General features: G+C 42.9%; 2 protein-coding genes and 1 long non-coding RNA gene across 7 annotated transcripts; 2 read left to right on the top strand and 1 right to left on the bottom strand.

The window, feature by feature from the left end:
* Positions 1–275: 275 nt before the first annotated feature.
* LOC115054471 (gap junction gamma-1 protein-like) lies at positions 276–6,723 on the top strand. Its single transcript, XM_029519718.1, has 5 exons — positions 276–476; positions 3,625–3,895; positions 3,981–4,209; positions 4,301–4,981; positions 5,346–6,723. Exons 2-5 carry the CDS (start codon positions 3,656–3,658, stop codon positions 5,357–5,359), a joined length of 1,164 nt encoding a protein of 387 aa, XP_029375578.1. The 5' UTR covers positions 276–476; positions 3,625–3,655; the 3' UTR covers positions 5,360–6,723.
* Positions 6,724–7,760: 1,037 nt separating this feature from the next.
* Positions 7,761–12,729, bottom strand: inha (inhibin subunit alpha). 2 transcript variants are annotated; one of them, XM_029522021.1, is made up of 3 exons: positions 12,698–12,729; positions 8,765–8,902; positions 7,761–8,506 (listed from the first exon to the last, which is right to left on the bottom strand). In XM_029522021.1, the coding sequence occupies exons 2-3, from the start codon at positions 8,817–8,819 to the stop codon at positions 7,761–7,763; spliced, it is 801 nt and encodes a 266-aa protein (XP_029377881.1). In that variant the 5' UTR covers positions 8,820–8,902; positions 12,698–12,729. The 2 variants fall into 2 exon arrangements, with proteins under 2 accessions (XP_029377881.1, XP_029377871.1); XM_029522011.1 differs by lacking the exon at positions 12,698–12,729 and having other exon boundaries at positions 8,700–8,949.
* Positions 12,730–13,692: 963 nt separating this feature from the next.
* On the top strand, positions 13,693–17,428 carry LOC115054024 (uncharacterized). Of its 4 annotated transcripts, none has more exons than XR_003841572.1 (4): positions 13,693–13,950; positions 14,341–15,649; positions 15,740–16,236; positions 16,362–17,428. It is a non-coding gene; the product is annotated as an uncharacterized LOC115054024 (long non-coding RNA). The 4 variants fall into 4 exon arrangements; XR_003841571.1 differs by having other exon boundaries at positions 13,694–13,950; positions 16,367–17,428; XR_003841570.1 differs by having other exon boundaries at positions 13,696–13,950; positions 14,341–14,519; positions 14,904–15,649; positions 15,740–17,428.
* The last annotated feature ends 2,609 nt before the right edge of the window (positions 17,429–20,037 follow it).

A 20,037-nucleotide genomic window follows, 5' to 3' on the forward strand; every position in this document is an offset into this window, starting at 1 on the left:
GCACAAGTAAACTGGTTTTATTGGACCTCATGTTGGTTCTATCTTCCTATAAAGCCCCAATAGAGGTTGAAGTAACACTCAAAGCATCATCAACATATTGTTATTCTCATTGTTATTATTATTATTATGGAGGGAATAATGGGCTCCCTGTAGTCCTTTGTGGTGAGGGCCGAACGGTAGTCGGTCGTGGATCTCAGGTTTCAGGCGAGGGGCCTCCTCTGAATGGAGGAGGAGGAGGAGGAGGAGGAGGAAGGGGGGGGCAGCCAGGAGCCTGAGGGGATCGGAGAGCCTTTCTCTGCAGTCCTCTTGTTCGGGACCCCTACACATGGGGTCAACACGGGCTGGACGGGTCCAGACTGACGGCTGCCTCCGACGCGAACGCACGTCGAAGCGGACGGGAGCGCGCACTTAATTAGGAAAACCTGGTCGAGCAATTAAGTGCGGCGAGAGCAGACGCGCGGACCGAAGCGCTGAAGGTGGGTGTCCGGGAGCCGGGGAGCATCTTCAGCACACGCTTTTTAGTTTTACTCCTTCAGCTTTTCCAGCTTTTATTCACTCTGAGCGCCGTTTTTAGTTGTTATCCGCCGATCGGGTTCCGCGTCACGAGCTTTGAGTCTTACGGGACAGCGGTGAGTCGTCTATTTTCGCCAGACTCGAGTCTAAGCAACCAAAATTTTCTAAAAGTAATTGTTAGTGTCATCCAATTCTGTGCTTTTTGATTAAAGTGCCAACGTGGGCTAATTCAGCAGCACCGGAGGTAGAGAAAGTGCCACATCGGACTGTGGACATCAGTCATCCCCCCCTCCTTTTTTTTTTTTTTATGATTAACTCTCCACCAACGCTGGTTTTCACTTCTGACTAATCCAGTCAGGCTCTTAAAAATGATGGCTTGATATTTTTTTTCCCCTAATTCACCGCACTTGTGTTTCCACAGTGAAACTTGGCGAAACTTTGTCACTTTTCAGAAATGCCACAATTTCCAAAACACTTGAGTCTGACTCAGCAGAGAGTTCATAGACTTGACGGAGAAGCTCTTCAACCTCCTTTCAGCTTCTCCTTGTTTAATACAAAAGGGGGAAAGTATTTAGTGGATGAAGTGCCCCCCCCCCCTCCACTGGATGCTTTTCATATTTGCAGGAGTATTTATTTTTTCATGTGGACAGCACATGAGTGAATGACATGTAGATGCTGTTTCCTCCTCTTGCTGATCAGGCTGCATGGGGGATTTTATGTGCCCTTTGTCTGCTCCCTGAACCCTAAAAATCCAGCTTGCTGCATTTGGTTAGGCAGGAATGTTAACTCGCCTTGGCTTTGTCCAGATCCTTTGCCCAAAAACTCTCCACCCACCCCCTTTTCCTTCTCAAAGTGGCTCCTGAAGCAGAAAAGCCATTAAATCAGTTGAGCTGGCTTTAGCCCGCATGAGCAAATGAGCTTCTGTTTAAAAGCTGCGTGAGATGTTTGCATTTTCTTACAGGAGTGCCAGTTTGTCCATGTCAAATACATTGTTGGATGGTGAGCTTCTTTTGTTGTGTTTATTCAGAGAGCAGTGAGAATTTACAGCTTGTTAACAAGGGCCGCTGAAGGTTTTCATCTGAGTAAGTTTAGTCTGTTGCTGTGGCTGGAGAGAGAAAACTTCTGAGAAGTAGCCGTTACTCTTGCTGTTCGGCCCTGCATGGTTGGAAACCCTTTAATGTAGCCCCGACACCTGCTCTACAAGTTTATATCACAGGGAACAGTAGCTTCAAAAAAGATATAAATAAAAAAAAATAGCTGGGTGTCTTAATATTTTTTTTAAATGTCACCCTCTACTAAGAAATTTACCAGCCTGGCTGTGACAGTCGGGCTTTTGGATTGGCTTTGTTTGTTGTTATGCACTAAGATGCAATGTGGATTTATTTAAACGGCTTATTTGCAACTTGGAGAGTACAGTAAGCTTCAGTAAACCTCATACAGGTGACTTTGGCGCAGTGATAAGCACGCAGTTAAGTGTGATAAACAGATGTAGTAGCCTTCAGAGGTGACATTCAAACATCAGCCAGCCCCCCCTTGTTTTTATTTTATTTTATTTTTTTTAAACACGACACTATTATTAGATGGCCGTTTGTGGTTAGGATGTGGGTTCATGACGATGATAATGCTTCATTTCTTCCTGACGCTTTTGGTCACTGTTTTGCATTACGGTTTGTGTCCTCAAAAGTTTCCTCACAGCTGGAGCCGGAGAGAGCTGAATATCAAATCGCAGAGGGTTTTTTTTTTTTTTTTTTTTCTCTTCTTCTTCCCCCTTCTTCTTCTGAAACCAAACGCGCTGACAACTGGGTTATGTGATGATTAAAGGGACAGCCATGATTGAATTTCTGACAACAAAAAAAAAAAAAAGAGATAGAAGAGAGCTAATAATTGGTGGGGGTTGTAATTGTAGGGTGGGAGTAAAACAGATAAAACAGATGTCACCTTGAAGCTGTACTTTTTCGGGGTAGTTGTCTCACCTTAACTATTCCCATAAACAAAAATCTGCATTTAACAGGCACAGAATGGTTTTACTGACTGTAGTAGATGAGTCTTGTGTTTTTTATGAAGTGTGATTTAGTTCTATATTTAGTGTCTGAAACTCTTAAAATACTTGGGATCTGAATCAAAGTGTTTTCAAGGTCCATAATTTTGACTGTCTGGATCTAACCAAAACTTGTAACATGTGTTTACAGCTTCAGATTGTATAGTGGGCTCCAGGACCTCAACATGCTGTTTTTTTTTTTTTGTTTCTTTTTTTTTAAGGTGGGCTATTTCTCTGGTCAGGCCGAGGCAAGTCAGGCAACATTTTTCAGCTTCTGAAGGTCCCAGTACTGAGGGAGGATTTTGTAAAGGAATTGATGAGTAACCCGGCAAGTGAGGGCCTGAACATCAGGCAGTAATCCTGGCTGACGTGTCTATAGGTGCTTGTAATGACCACAAAAATTCTGCAGTGACTCATGAAATGCTTTGTCATTTTTTATTTTTAATTTTTTTTCCTGCTGGTTTTAAAGTGAGTGATTCTTCCAAAGCGTGAATTTTAAATTGGAGTGATCAAAAAAGCTTGTTGAACCTTTATCTACTCTTGACAAAACACGGATCCACTTTGACCAGCCCAAATTTGTTTGTCACGCCATTTTTGCTGCGATGTGAGGTGGTGCGGTTTTAGTTTTATGAATTTAAATGGCTTATTTTTGCAGTGTGAAAGGAAATGGATTCCTGTCTCCATTCAGTTCTTCAGTATCATAGTATCAGGATACGAGACTGCAAAGCCAAATGCAGCCAGCAGCAACTTGCCAGCTGATAAGCTGATAGGCTGTGTTTACTGCTCACCCAGAATACTTGTATGCAAACACACGCATTCTTTAATTACTCTGTCAATGTGTAAACCGCAGTTGGTTGCATGTGTACACTTTGTCCAGTGACGGCTATTTAAGTCAAGCTGGGAACAAATGTCTTTTCTCTCATTGTCTTCCAACCAACAACCTCATCTCCAAATTATTCAGGTTAGAATAATAAAAATGTGCTGCAATTTTAAAAGAAGAGTGATGGCTCACACGGCGAACCCATATTTGATTAGTCATCATGTCGGCGTTTTCCCTCTCGGTCCTCCCTCAGAGCCGATCTAGCTCCCGGTCACCTTGGCACCATGAGTTGGAGCTTCCTAACTCGTCTGCTGGATGAGATCTCCAACCACTCCACCTTCGTGGGCAAGATCTGGCTTACGGTGCTCATCATCTTCCGCATCGTGCTGACAGCCGTCGGGGGTGAAACCATCTACTACGATGAACAGAGTAAATTTGTCTGCAACACGCAACAACCTGGATGTGAGAACGTGTGCTACGATGCGTTTGCACCGCTCTCACACGTCCGATTCTGGATCTTTCAGGTGAGCAACATTTCAGGTTTTGATGAATAATCAAAGGTTGGCTGCAGTGTTTATTTCCAGTCTTGGTGTTGTGTGTGTTATCCAGGTTATCATGATCACGACTCCAACTATCATGTACCTGGGCTTCGCCATGCACAAAATTGCCCGCATGGATGACGGCGAGTACCTGCCCAGTCAGACGCGGAAGAAGAAGAGGATGCCCATCGTCAGCCGCGGAGCTGTCCGAGACTATGAGGAGGCAGAGGACAATGGAGAGGAGGACCCAATGATCGCAGAAGAGATTGAGCAAGACAAGCCCGACAAAGCAGAAAAAAGTAGGGCAGAAGTATGTCAGGCACAGAACCGTTTGATGCTCTTATCGGGTTGTTTCTGAAAGCGGATTCTAATCGGTGTTCTGTTTTCAAGGCTCGGAGAAGAAGCATGACGGTCGGAGGCGGATTCAGCGTGACGGCCTGATGAAAGTCTACGTGTGCCAACTGCTGTGGCGCTCTGCCTTCGAGATCGCCTTTCTTTTTGGCCAGTATGTCCTCTACGGTTTCGAGGTGATCCCATCCTACGTCTGCACCCGCTCACCGTGCCCCCACACCGTGGACTGCTTTGTGTCCCGCCCCACAGAGAAGACCATCTTTCTGCTGGTGATGTACGTGGTGTCTTTCCTCTGCCTGCTCCTCACTGTCCTGGAAATCCTCCATTTGGGGATCGGAGGTGTCCGTGACACCTTCCGCAGACGAGCCACCAACAACGCACGAGCCCCGCTGCAGCCAGCCTCCTCACGCTCCATGCCAACAGCTCCACCAGGATACCACGCCACCATGAAGAAGGAGAAACTAAAAGGCCTGAGGGGTTCACCAATGGCCGACTCTGGGAGGGATAGTTTTGGGGATGAGGGGCCGTCGTCCAGGGAGCTGGAGCGATTGAGGCGGCACTTGAAGCTGGCCCAGCAGCACCTCGACCTGGCCTACCAGGCAGACGAGGGAAGCCCCTCACGAAGCAGCAGCCCTGAGGTCAACACGGCCGCACAGGTGGCTGCTGAGCAGAATCGCCTCAACTTTGCTCATGAAAAGCAAGGAGAGGCGAGCGATAAAGGTAACGAAATGGAAATGTATTGATTAATGTGCTGGCTGAACAGAAAATGAACTTAATAATTTAAGAACAAAGGCAACAGCTTCTCAGTCCTGAAGGATTCCAGTTTCCCTCTGCTGGATATCACAGATTAATTAGGACTGTAAAATACCATGTCTGCATGAAGGCTGCAGCACTGTCTAATACTGTCGGTTGAATAATGGTTCCAGCTTTATTTTGGACTTTTACAAGTTTCTTACTTCCCACAATTTATGTGGAATTCAAGTCAGCCAAACATGAACAATGGAGGAAAAAAAATCTTCTTTAAAAATGCAGATTTTAACGAACGCTCATGCTGAATTGTCCTGTTTTGTCTCCTCTCATGTAGGAATACATGCCTGAGCGTGCTTCCTGCCACAAACGTCGGTACTTCCATTCCTACTGGCCTTAAACCCATGAGGGAAGCACATATGGGAATGCAGTCAGACCACTGAGGGAGACCAAAGCGTGTATGAGTGTGTTTGTATGCGTGTGTGGATGAGAGATGAGCCTTTCAGTATTAGGGGTCAGTCGAGGAAAAAAATGCTGACCAAGCTGTGTTGTGACAAATGGTTCATCTCCACGACTCTAAACTTGAATGCCTGCCAAATATAGAGTTTCTGCTTGCTGACCTAAGTCCAAACCTTCACTGTGCCTTGAGCTAAAACCATGTCGACACCCCACACCTTCTTTAGCCCACTCAGTGCATTTTTGTGGCCATCAATAATCCTCATCCATATCACAGTTTAAAGGGTTGCTTAAGCTTCAAACTTCTGGCTCAGTTTTTTTTTTTTTTTTTGGTTTGTTTTTTCTGTCTTCACAAAAGAGAGGCTCTCTCTCCCTTTAAAAAGAAAAAAGAAAGTTGTCAAATGGTAATGTCTCCTTTTGTCGAAGCTTGTTGGCCTCAGACAGAATCTCAAACAACACAACCTTGGGTTATGCCTTTCTGGAACGTGTGCAGCAAGCGCAACCTGTGCAGGACGAGTCATGTTTGATTTAAACAGCTGAAGTATTTTTTTTTTCTTTTTTTTTTTCTTCCTCTTCCCCCCCCATGTCAGCCAGAACTAACTATTCCACAAGTGTTTGACAGATATTTGAAGCCTATATATCAACTCCAGTCATCCAAAATGTTTTACCTGGAAAATGCTTGAATGCTGTATCGACAAATGTGAGGAGGAATTTATCTGAACAATCATTTCATTTAAAATACTTTCTTTTACAGTACTTTTTTTTTTTTTTTTTTAAAAGCCATCACTTGACCAAAACTACAGATTAGTTACTTTTTTATGTTGGCATCAGAAATCCCACTTGTTTGATTTGACGTAGGTACTTGATGTTGGACCCCGAACCCCTCGTTTCCCTAAATTATGTAATATAAAAATGAATCATGTTTGTTTAAAAAAAAATAATAATAATCTATATATATATATATATATATTCTTTTTTTCGTTCTTTTTTTTGTGTGGGGTGGGGGGGGTTTGTTTTGTAGTTTTTCACTAACCAGCTGGAAACATCTGTCTTCTCGGCTGCTGTCAACAATGAAACTCCATCCTTGTCTTTTTTGAAATTTACATTCTTCTGTGGTGACACACATTTTCCATCCTTGACATGCACCACTACTCCTCCCTGGTGCAGAAACATGGATCCTTTTGTGCATCATGGAAAAAAAAAGGCAAAACAAAAAAAAAAAAACCCAACTGAGGAAAGAATGACTGTCAGCCGCTGAGACACTGCTCGGCACCATGTAAACACATACTCATCAGTTCGCCGTCAGACTTTGGATCAATAGCTTTCATCAGTGTTTATATTAGCATTCATACAGCATGTCGGTTTTTTTTTTTTTGGTTTTTTTTTTTAATCTGAGGCTGGAAAACTTAAGCTGCAGTTTGCCAAAGAAGCTGTTTGATGCTGTCTTCTCATAATCATCTCACGTCCACTTCTCCCAAGGTACGACATTCCAGTTTGACTATGGTACTTTTTTTTTTTTTCCTCCTATTGCAAGTTTTGTAGTTTTTGTAACTGTAGAGAATATTTTTTCTGAGTAAATAAATATATTTGAACAAGATGTTTTTGTCACAATGCTTGACTCTTGAGGCCAAACTGAAATAGTTTTATTGAAATGGGGGAACAGAACACCAATCAGGAGCTTAGAAATTAACTTTTGGAATTAATACAGTGCGAGACAATTAATCTATTTTATCATAGGTATAACTGTAGGTCGGTGAAGGTGCTTCTGCAGTTTAAAAGTAGGCCTGCACTGCCCCCTGAAGGTAAGACTCCCACCAAAGTCAAATCCATCCAACGGCGCTTTAATTTTACTTCAGTTATCGCAAAATAAATACGGTGAATGCAAGAAACTTAAGTGAAATGACAAAAAAAGGACTGGAGGAAAGGGTTATACTTTAGTTTCTGTAAATACTCCATAGATAAAAATTGAATTGAAATCCAGCAGTGCTGCAAAAGATGCATGCAATGGAAAAGTAAAAAGGATAAAAGGAAAATATTGTTTACAGAAATCAACGTTTAAAGGGAAAAGGAGGCTGCACCCACACATGCAAAAAATTATACGTTGGTGCTAACATTATCGTTGACATTTAACCATAATTGTAAGGTTTTAGTGTGGTTGACGTGCACTGGCCCGAGTAAAGGATCTTTTTTTGTTAGACTTAAATTGGCCTCATTACTGTGTACATTTTCTGCTGAACAGCGTCATCATATTTAATTTTTTACACATTTACTGTTGCAGGGTGACGTGTTTTCACACTTAGATACAAGCGCATGCTCCAGGTATGATGTTGGGCAAAGTCTCATACTTGAATGAATGTCCGCCATCAGATGTCGTGGTGACCCTCAGGGATTTCATGGTGCCCGGGACAGGAGCACAGCACTGAGTCAACCCCAGTGCTGTGCTGGTCCGATCCGTGGCCGAGCAGTTCCCACGGCAGTAGTAGAAAGTGAGCACTTTTGGATGGACAATCCAGTTATCCCAGCCGAGCTCCTCGAAGCTGATTTCGACGGCTTCCCTGCGGCAGTCGCCGTGCTGTGGCCTGTCCTGGGAAGGGCGCTGGAGCAGATCAAGGGCAGAGGGAGACCAGGGGATGGACGCCGGGGCATGACGGGGTGACCGGACTGGAAGACGAGGCTGAGCGTGGATGTGAAGGAAAGGAGTCTTGTCTGGTTCGTTTTGGCACCGACAGATCGGACAGCGGACCTGGAGGAGGAAGGGGCCCTCGGCCACAGACGCCAGCAGGCGCCGATCCAGAGAAAAGGTGATCCATCCGTCTGAGCTCATCTTTGACGGAGCCTGCGCTGCCCGGACAAGCTGGCGTGCTGGAGTGAGAATGAAGAGCTGGGCAGAGCTGTTCAGTGGAGCAGCTTCACCACCAAAGAACCAGAAGTGGGCAGATGTGACCAAGGTCCTCTGCTTCCTCGCAGAGGGTTGAAAGTAATACATGAAGTGTCTTTCACTGGTTTCTCCAGTTGCTGAGTCAAATCTGGCACAAGATGAGTCTGTCAAAATAAGAATGAGGAGAGGTCAGGAAGCTTTGTTACTTTTATGCTAACCCTTAATCATTTCTAACCCTCTGCTGTTTTCGAGAGGAGCCAGTCTGTGTGACCTTTGGGAAGTCATCAAAAATTCAAGATACTGTCTTCAGTATCTTGAATTCGAAGATCTTAAAAAAAAAAAAACAATGTTGCTCACCAGAATTAGGAAAGAGAATAATTTGAGATATTCCCTGGTCTGGATCACTTTGATGTTTTACCCACGCTGTTCTGCTAGTCCTGGGAATCTGCCGATGCATGCGCCTTCCTTTTGCCACATCAGGACTCTGGGTCGTGGCCACAGGTAGCTCCTCCAGGATCCGCTCTCTGTACAGCTCCTCTCCCCTGCAGGGCTGGACCAGACTGTCGAACCAAAATAGACCCAGGATGAGAGCAGCGCAGGACGCCATTACTGCAGCAGATGACAGCCAGTCTTCACAACACAAAGAAGTTGCAAATGCAAAGTTTGGCTTTTTTTTGTAGACATTTCACACAACACATAGGTTATAGATGGTTATAGTTTTAGCAAAGGCCCACTAGTCCACTAGTCCACACTGCATGCATTATATTCATGTGCTGCACAGAACATAGAATATGTTCTGTTGGTTAGTGCCTCATATGAGGTATTTTAAATTCACTTCACTGTATTTTGAGGTCATCCTTTCAGTTGACTCCACCAAATGTACAAAATGTTTTACCTCATAAAAAGGTTTAAGCTCAAAACATTCATTTCTAGACTACAACTGTATCTCGCACCTGTTTTCCCACTAAACAAATCATGTTCTGCCAGGGGAAACCTGTGTGTCTTTCCTTTATCTGGCTGGCCTTGAATCTCACAAAGCCGTCTCTGCAAAATATTTTTTCATTTCATGTGATTCTGGTCAAGGACATTTTATCAGCAACTCAACAGTCCAAAGACCAGATATTCTCTGAAGCTTTGAATCAGACAGCCGTGTTTTAAAATGACATTTTCACACCTCTGAGAACACTTGTATGTCGACAAGTGCTCTAAAATGTAAACTGAATCAGATTGAATCAGATTTGACTTTACATTCATGAATACCTTCCTTTAATCTTAGATTGCAAAATGTCGCCAAATGATCAATTAGAATTTCTTTGTGTACATACACAGAGAAAGAAACTACAGCACATTTAAAACTAATCCTGCTGAGAAATGTTGAAGTCAGCGTCACCTACAACTTGTATCAATTCATTGTTGAGCTGAATTTCGGGATAGGATCTCAAAGAACTACATTTCCCAGAGTGCACCTGCAGCAGCAAACCTGCTGCATGTCAAAGAACCAGTCAGTATCACTGATTTACAAATGGAGGTGCTCAGCCATTCAAACAATCTTCAGAGAGAAGAAGGGATTCGGTCCAGAGACACCAATGGTCCGTGAAATGTTTTATTTACTTTCATGATGTTTGCAGTGCTGCGTAATGCTGTTAAGGGCCACATTGCAGCAGTGACTTGGGTGTTGAGTGAGCTCGTGCTAAGATATTTCATTTTGAGGATGAAAAAAATAAAGTATAAGAGACAAAAGTCAGTTAAAAATGTAAAAATTATGTTCAATGCTAAAACTTTACTTAAAAATCATGAAATTGTATTTGTCTTTATGCCATTTAAAAGCCTTGAGTAAATTTAAAATGTCTAATTAAAAGGTTCACGTTTGTTTCTATTTCTTTAAAGTTTTACAACCAAATTTGCTGAACGGTGAAATCAACTGATGAAGCCAAAAGAAAAAATCAAAGTAATTGAGTTGGAAGTTTGAGTTCGACAACAGAAGATCCTGTTGTTCCCTCTCAGAGCTGGATTCGGTTCATTTTGTCTGATCCGATGGCGACACTGTGTGGATGTTTCTGAGAACAGCGTGATGCACACTCAGTCCTCTAAAAAACAACAACACAATGGCCACCTGCAACTTGTCTTCAACCTTCATTCACTGCTCAACAGGCAGTTTGGAGAAAAATGTTGTCTCTTCAAAACCATCTTTCTATTCCTGATGATTTCAGTTTCCTGCCTCAGAGGAAAATCCTGAGATAACAGAATGTTCCCTCTCCAAATAAAATGGTGTGATTTCTGTACTGGAACTGTGAGTTTTTGATGTCAAGGAAGGATAAATAGTCCTTCCAGCATTTTGGTCCATCTTAAATCTGTTCTGGGAGGAAGGTCTCCATCCTCCTGGATGTGGTGAAGGACTCTCAGAAAGGGGGTGTCTCTGGTCCAGAGGTCAGGTCCTGCTCAGGTTCTGGAAGAAGCTGCTTTACATTTTCTCTCTCAGCTCGACTGTGCCAGCGGCTTCATTATTTGGGCTTTCCCACAAAAAGAGCCACAAACATCATCTGATGGTGGATTTAATGTTTCCTCCCTCTTTACTGTGATTCTCTTCCTGGTAAGGGAAGTCACATAAATAACTGTCAGTGTTCTTTATTTCTTTCGACTGTGAAAGACTCAGTTTTACTGAGCATGGGGAAATGGAGCCCTCCTGTGGGGAGATTGTGTGATGACAACGAAGTCAGAGGTGACCTCGTTTCTATGTCCAACAACCAAAACTGAACTGTTTTCTCTTTGTTATCCAAGCATGATGTTGATCTTATGGAGAAACTGTGAGGAAACCTGTCGTTTAGTATGTTACATAAGGGTTCTTAATAGCTGTCGTCAAGGTTTTGCAAATAAAACTTTAGCATAACACCCTGCTTTTATTTCTCCAAATCTCGGGGGGGCAGACGCCCCCCCTTACCACCTCCTCGCCACACCCGAGACCACCCACTCAGGTACCGGAGGCGTACCTGAGCTGTATCGGAGAACGGACCAGAGACGACGCCACTATCACCCAACAGTGGTTTCGAACCGGGAGTCACACCATTGCCAACTTGCGCACACACACTTAAGGCCACGAAGGAACCCTCTGCGCCACATGCTCCTTCTGTACCAACAAAGGTTTTCGGAGTCCTTTTGAGGTTCCACTTCTGGTACTGGGCTTTTAAAGACAATGTCAAGAACAGGATTTGAACCCCTGTTCTCTAAACACATGAGGAGGGCTCTTACCACCTGAGCCACCAGTCAGTAGAAGAAGGAATTCACCTTGCCACCTTTGAGGTTTTGGGGTTATGAGTGAGTTTCAAAAGCATCATTATCTAAACCATCACCTGGTCTTCTAGACCTGATACCAGGTCCAGAGTTTGATTCTTGACACTGCCAGTCAATTTGGAGGCTCATTGAACAAAAACATTATAGGAAGGCTCAAAATTCAGTCAGCACCTGTCTGACCCCGTGGCTCACCCTGTAAGGACCTCAGGTAAAGTCCTGGAGGTCGAGGGTTCGAGTCTAAATGCTGTCATTCAATTTTTATGTCCAAAACAAAAAGAAAAGTTAAATACGCCTGGAGCTCCCTGCATGGTCACAATCATTAGCTTAGTCAGATGGTTGACCATTTGGACTTCTGGGGGTTGTTGGTTTGAGTCTGCCTCTGTTAACACTCATTAGACTCAGCCCTTGTTTTCTTTCACGTCTAAAAAAAAAAGAAAAAAAAAAGAAAAAGTTAAATATGCCCGGAGCTCCTTGGAAGGTCACCACCTTTAGCTCGGTCAGCTGGTTGACCGTTTGGGCTTCTGTGGGTTGTAGGTTTGAGTCTGCCTCTGGTAGCTGATGACACTAATCATTTATTTTCTTTCATTTCCAGCACAAAAAGAGAAGTTAAATACGGCAGGAGCTCCTTGATTCGTTCAATTAAAACGATTAGCTTGGACAGATGGCTGACTGTTTGGGCTTCTGTTGGTTTGTGGCAGGCTCTGGAAAGTGATGACTCTCATTCAAGTCAAGAAAGAGAGAGAACACTACACAACGAGAAAGACAGAATACGAGACAACAAGAGAAAGACAGAACGAACATGAGAAAGACAGGAGGAAGCCGTCTCCCCAGTCTGGATGTGATGGTAAGTGTGTTCCCTCTCTGCGTACTGTTGTGTTTTTCTGTCACCCGCAAAGAAACACACACAGACAGACATCAGAAAGAGAAAGACACCAAATACAGCTTCCAATAAACAAACACAGTAGGTCAGATAGACCATGAGCAACACAAACAGTCAAGGTCATGCTGTCTGTCTTACAACAGCACCACACATATTGCTCAAAGTGCTGTAAACACCAAACACTCACCTCTTCAAATGACACAAAGCACCAACCACAGCCCTCGAAACACACAACACAAAGGGAAGGAAACACACTGCAGACGAAAGACAAGTACGAGAAAAAACAAACCCCATGGAAAGAAGGGGGGGCCACACACACAAGGCAGCCCTTCACCAACCTGCAAACAAACTACACGTCACACCAGCTAAACAAACACACTTGCTAATGACTATACTTGCTAACGCTCCTCACTCTGCCATCGCACAATTTAGTCTTAAAAAACTCAGTGGTGAGTAGAGTGACCATACCATAGTTTGATTTCCAAAAAAGAGGACAGCCTACTTAAACGATACTGGTAGTTTACCCAAAGATTCATGATAATTTTAATATATTTAACATTTATATGTATGGATAGAATATTTTGTTATTGTACAAAATAATATCTCTCAAAGACAGAAATTCAGATAGGCTCTTCAGAGGTTACTGGACATCCTTTATTATGCCTTATTGTAAATATATATATGTAAAATCTCTGGCATAAAATAATGATAGAAATAATGTCTCTTCTGTGCTAGAAAAATCAGATTGTAAAATAATAGCTCTCTTTTCAAGTCTTACTGGACAAATAAATAAAAACAATTATATGAAATAATGTTCTAAATAACACCTCTTCTGCATTAGAAAATACAACATTAACAAAGTATTTCTCACAAAATTTTCAGTGTAATGTAAAAGAACAAAAAGTACCCTCGCAAGATATTACTTTAAAAAAAAAAAGGAAAACCGGACATTGTCATCAATTCATAAATGTCCGGGGAAAAGCAGTGATTTATCGATGCGGTCCGGGGTGAGTCACTGTTCGGAGATGATGTTTGATTCCCTCCCTGTGTGTTGGTGCTGTCCAGGTGATGGCCGTCCTCGGCCGATGGGATTGGCTGCGGCACCCGGAAGGTAAGAAGAAGAAGAAGAAGAAGAAGAAGAAGAAGAAGAAGAAGAAGAAGAAGAAGAAGAAGAAGAAGAAGAAGAAGAAGAAGAAGAAGAAGAAGAAGAAGAAGAAGAAGAAGAAGAAGAAGAAGAAGAAGAAGAAGAAGAAGCGTGTCGTCGTATGTTGCGTCGGTGTCGTGCGGTGTCGTGTGCAGGGGGCGGGGCCAATGAGGCTCACCTGGATTGAATCAGCGCTGATGTCACGGCCTGTTTAACAGACCGAGCTTCGCTGCGCTCGGTTCAGTCAGAATAAGCCAGCAGTCCGCTCGCTTCGGCTCTCTGCTTCTGGACGACAGGTAGGTCGGCTTTGTGTAGTTTCAGGTAGCTTTAGCCGTGACCGCGGCGTTGTGTGGTAGGCTAATCGGTTGTATGTTTGTTTGTGTCGGGCTCCTTTTCGTCTCGAGGCTGTTGTTTCAGTGTTTGTCTTTTCGCGCTGTCTGCACCACGGAGGGGTTCACCGGGCACCTGTCTCACTGTTTCCGATTAGCAGTGGATTGGTCTTAACTCTGTTTGTTTAGAAATAAAATAAAAAATAATCCGGATTCAGGCTTGTGGTCCGGGAATCAAACAGGTAGGCGGAAGAAGACAGGAAGTGACGTCATGTAGCCGCTCTTCAGTGAACAATGAAATGTTTGGCGTGTAATATGTCAAATACTAATTAGCTTTTTTGTTTGTTTGTTTTACAGGTTACTTTAGGTATTGAGAAGCCAATACGATGGTAAAACAAAACAGACGACTCAACATGAGGATCAGTTGACTTTAAATGCATTCAGTCAGCTGATCAATGTTTTGATGGTAATGTATGTTGGCGCTGTTTCCATGAATCCCCCATCAGGGGCACACCTGGGCCTGGACCCTCCCTCAGGTAAGAGGCTGACGACTTCTCTATTTGTTGAAGTAATTGTCGTAATGAAATCATGTGTCTGAGTTTTCGGGAAGAAGCCGGGACTGAATTTGACGGGTCGTTGTTGGAGGGAGGGTGTTGGTTGTGCGGTCCTTTCCTTCGGCTCGGTTTTTATACCGTTTTTTTTATACCGAACTTCTGCCTCGACTTGACTTTGACTTTGACTTTCTTGACTCTTCTACTTGCGTGTATTTTGTGTTGCGCGTTGGCCTCGTTGGTTTGTTGTGGTTTGGGGTGGGTTTGGATTTTGTTGTGTGTGTGTGATGGTACAGTATTACAGTATACATATTAATTTAAATGGTGCCCATGAGCTTTATTTAATACTGTCTTGTTTCCGTCTGTTAGTGCTGGAGAAGAAGCAGCAGGGGGCGTCAATCAGCAGTCTGAAGATGGGTTTGCTGGAAGGCGTAATTTTATGCGGGAACATTTAATACAACGTTGAGGTGTTCAGATTCCCACCTTGTGCTGTTATACTGTTTTTTGTGTTGGAGGTGCTGCCAGTGCTGATGTTGGGCAGACTCTCTGACGGGACAAAGCTGGGCCAGGACTCCCCTCCCACTCAGATAAGAGTCTCATTTATTCTCAGAAATAGCAGTGCAGTAAATGCCCACCTTGTGTTGCTGTACCCTGAAGTGGAATCTGTGCCGCTGCAGTCGTCGTGGTCAGTGGTGCCAGCAGGTGAGCTTGAACTTGTTTGCAAGATGACTGTTGCTGTAATATTATTGCATCAGTGGGTTGTCACTTTTCATTTGGTGATGGGTCGTCACGTGGCTTCTGTTTTGTGTATGTTTGTGGGGGGGGGTGTAGTATTTATTGACTGTCCTTCTTCTGGACAGTAACTGCTTGTAGGGGTTGTGTGTGCAGGTGTTCCTCCATGGAAGCAGTGCATGATGTCCGGTGCCAGTAATCAGTGACCTGTCTGGGTGCAGCTCGTCCACGACGGACGGACGGATGGCTTCGCTGGAAGCTATTTGGTGAGTCGGTGCCATTATGTAACTTACCAGGTAACGCCTTCCACTATGTTCCATTTACTGCAGCCTTTCTCTTTCAGGTTCAACCTCACATGGGACTGCAGCGAGGGTCAGCTGAGGGTATGTACAAGCAGCAATTGTGCTGTAGCTGATAAATGAATTACTCTTTACAGTAACTGGATAGGTAATGAATGTCCTTCCTCCTTGCAGAGTACCGGTGTGATGGAAGGGGCCCGTCAGTGACGTCGTTGGACTGATCAACTTTTGACATTAACTGTGAAATTTTTTTTTTTGTACGTTGTAAATAGGCAAAAATTATTTTAATTTATTTCTTTTATTTTTTTGTTTGTTTTGGGGGGGGTTGTACATGCGTCGCTAGTGGTTGTAGTGTAATATGTGGTTGCGTAGTGTGGTCTGGTGAGGTCTTGTGGTTCTGCAGTCAGTTTGGATGGTGTGCGCGTGCTTTGGGACTTGGTTGTTTAACGGTTGTGGCTTCAGGTTTGGAGCATGAGTCTATGCAGTGGTTGTGAACTTTGGCTGTTGTGGTTTAGTTGCTTGTCTGCTTTTGGTTTGTGGTTTGGTTGTGTTGCAGAGAATGTTTCTGTGTCCATTAACTACTCTTCTTTCTGGTCTCATTTCCATGTTCGTGGAGCTGAGCTTGATCCATTGAAGCATCATGTCTCCCTGTCTGCAGTTGGAGCTGGAAGGTTTGCACACATCTCTCTGCATGCATCCTCTTTAGCCACATAGCTAGTGGTGTCACTTGTGGTGCAGTAAATGTGTTTGGATGTTATCATGCTTGTTTTTGTTTTTTCCCCTGTCTTTGTCTAAGTGTAGGAGCAGTGCTGCAGAGTTGGAAGTGTCCCTCCCCCTCATGACAAATCAACTGTCATTTAGTGTTTTGTTCTCTTGTAGCTGCCTGCTGTCAGAAGAAAACAGGTGGTGTGGTGAGTTGCTGTTGTCATTCAATGAGAAGCAGTTGTTTGTGTCCTTGGATGGCTGTTTCTCCTTTCAGTGGCCTGTAGATGGAAGAGACTCTCCCTGATCCTGCTGCTCCTCCTCTTCCTCCCCTGGCTGATGAGCTTGCTGATGCTCCTCCTGCTTCTGATGTGTAGGGTATGTACAAGGCAGAAATGCAAGTTTTTTTTCTTTTCTTTCTTTTTTCCCCCTCCTTAATTATGTGATGGCAGTGAAATGGTGGTGTCGCTCCTACGTTAATTTGCCTGTGGTGTGTTTTTTAGAATTGTTTGGTTGTTGGCGTGTCGCTTTCTTTGGCCTGGTTAATGCTGACAGTAATTGCTAAGTGAGGTTGTTTTTTTTAGTTGGTCGTTTGGACTGTAACTCGCGACTGCTTGTGTGCAGTGTTTAGCTCCATTTGAATTGGGGGGTGTTTTTTATTTTTAGTTTTTATTTAATTTTATTTGCCTATTTACATGTATTGTATTGTAAAGTGTATTTTATGTGGTATTGACTGGTTTGTTTAATTTGTGGATGTAAGTCTTTGAGGATTTCATGCTATTGTGGAATTTGAGCTGTAAATGTGTATTTCGTTTACTAAAATTATACTAAATGTCTTTAAATTTGAAAGTTTGGCTTTTCCTTGTTTTTGTTTTTTTTTTGTTTTTTTTTTTATAATTTCATTTGCCTATTTACATGTGCTGTATTGTAAGGTGTATCTTGTGGTATTGACTGGTTTAATTTGGATGTAAGTCTTTGAGGACTTTATTGTGGAATTTGAGCTGTAAATGTTTAGTATAATCTTAGTAAAATAAAATGTACTACAATTCTTTAAGTTTGAATGTTTGGCTTTAATTTTTTTTTTTCCCTCCAACTGATGTGATGAATGTTAATGTCTGAGAATCAGAAATGCATTTGCAGAAAACAATAAAAACCTAATGTAAAGCAGCTTTTGGTGTGAGATCTGTTACTATTTCTGGTGTAACACTCTGAAAATGGAGAGAAAGGACACAGAAGTCAGTTTCCTCTTCGCATAGTGGGTTTTTCTCCTCCCTCTTCCCCATTACTTCAAGGCTTACTTGTGTTCAGGTCTTAGTTAGGGGGACTGTAAGAGCAAAGAGGATACTGAGCAAGGGCAAAGTGAAAATATACCTGTCTTTATCATACTTCAATGTTCTCCTCACACTTGGTTTATTTCACAACTTTCTTTGCCTGTCTTTGTCCGTGTTCTCACTTTGTCCCTTTCCCCACTTTGACACTTAATCCATGTAATTTGTATAGAATTTTGTATTTGGTTTCACTTTTTTTTTTTCTTTTTTCTTTTTTTTGGGGGGGCATTTAATAACTTCCCTTTTCCCTTCATAAGGTAACTTTCTCAGCATTCTCACTCTCCCCACTTTAACTAGTTTCCTTTCCTCTTCCTGCATTCATTCCTTGTGACTCCCACTAATTCCTTCATATTTCTGTTTAATGCTAACTTTCTCTTTGCTGTATTTAATGTTTCACTTCTGTCCTTCTTCCACACTCTCCTGTTTCTTTCCTTTGACTATTTCCTCTTACAAACTTTATTTTTCACATTTGGTTTCCTCTTGTGCACTTGTCTGTTTCTCTTTTGCTCCTTTAATTCTTTCACACATTGCCTTTTATCCTTGTCTTGTTCACACAGCACCCCTTCATCTTTGTCCTTTTTTGTCAATTGTCTTTATTTGCAGCTCATCTTTTCTGTTGCCTTTGACACACTTTAATCCTTCCTAGTCTTCTGTTTTTATAATTTATCCTCATCTCCCCATATTGACAATTTCCTTTCCTCCAGTCTAACATATTAAATTGGACTTTAATGGTCCTAATACATACAAGACAAAATACTTTAATACTGACTTGTTTTTTTTTTTTTTTTTTTTTGCAGCAACTTTGTTTTCATACAACTTCCTGACTTTGCATACTAAAGTAATTTGAAAATGGATAATGCTTTACCTGGTGGTCATTTTCCTACTTTAAGCACTGTAGCTTTCTTATCTGTCCTTTCCATCTTCCTCTCCCTTCTCTCCTCTTTTCTTCCACTTCAACACTGCCCTTTCTCCTGTGACTTTGGCAGTGATGGATCAGTAGAACGGCCTTTTCCTTTCACACCTTCTCTTTCCTGGTCTTGTCTCTCACACTTCAGGTTAGGTGGAAAGCCTACTCTGTCCCATCACCCCTGTTTTTCCAAAAGTGTTTTGCCCATTGCTTTCCGAATAAAGAGCCTGACAAACACACCCTACAAAACTTATTTGTTAAATGTGAAGACTACAGCTGGAAGTTAGCTTTGAGCTACATCCAGCATATTTCTGACATGGTTGTTTATGTACTGTTCTCAGAAATAAAGATAAATAAAATAGCTGGCCTCTGTGTGCTTGACTCATGAGCAGTCTCTGCCTGACACCATGAACTCACCCACTGTCAGCTGGAGCAGCCTCACTCCCTCAGACTCACTTCAGCACACGACAGTCCTACATGTCTCGACTTCAACATACCAGAGAAGAAAGAAAAGCTCATTTGGAAAGTTCTCAGAAAGACAAAAATACAACACCAGATCCAAGTTAGAATTGCCTTTATTGATTTTATTTTTGTGCACACTCCATACTTGAGCCAGGAACACGTCCACAACCTGCAACAACAAAACAAACACCAATTACAACCAGTGTCTGGAGGTTTTGGAAGTAACATTTATTACCATATTGTTACAGAAAAAAATTAAACTACAATACTTATCAGATGGAGTTCATTTTTAAACAGGTGTATTTGCATCTCTATGAAGATGGGCAGAAAATATAAAAGCCATTGAAATTAAATTTCCAAAACTTTGACACCTGATTGCCTGGCCTATATTCAGACTTTATTGCATCCTTACAAATATTTGGTACACTAGATACTAATAACTTGCTGGGTAGGTCTCTGATGGAGTTCCTAACAGAAAACTTTATAACAACAGAATTGTCATCGTTAATAAGAGGTCTTGGAAATAAAATTTTTATATAACCCCTTCCTTCTATTTCACCGAATCTCGGGGGGGGGGGCAGACGCCCCCCCTTACCACCTCCTCGCCACACTCAGGTGCTCTCACACCTGAGACCGCCCACTCAGGTACCGGAGGCGTACCTGAGCTGTATCGGAGAACGGACAGGAGACAACTCAACTATCACCCAACAGTGGTTTGGAACGGACAGGATTTGAACCGGGAGTCACACCATTGCCAACTTGCGCACACACACTTAAGGCCACGAAGGAACCCTCTGCGCCACATGCTCCTTCTGTACCAACAAAGGTTTTCGGAGTCCTTTTGAGGTTCCACTTCTGGGACTGGGCTTGTAAAGACAATGTCAAGAACAGGAATCGAACCAACAAGCCACAGAAGCCCAAGCTGCTGACCAACTGGCCGAGCTAATCATTGGGACAATTGCAGGCGCTCCGGGTGTATTTGACTTTTCTTTTTGTGCTGGAAGTGAAAAAAAAAAACAAGGTCACCCACAAATGAGTGCACAAGACTAGTTTCCTGAGTCCATGTTGGTCAC

Source organism: Echeneis naucrates, chromosome 2 (genome assembly GCF_900963305.1).
Source record: "Echeneis naucrates chromosome 2, fEcheNa1.1, whole genome shotgun sequence".
Taxonomy (NCBI): Eukaryota; Metazoa; Chordata; class Actinopteri; order Carangiformes; family Echeneidae; genus Echeneis; species Echeneis naucrates.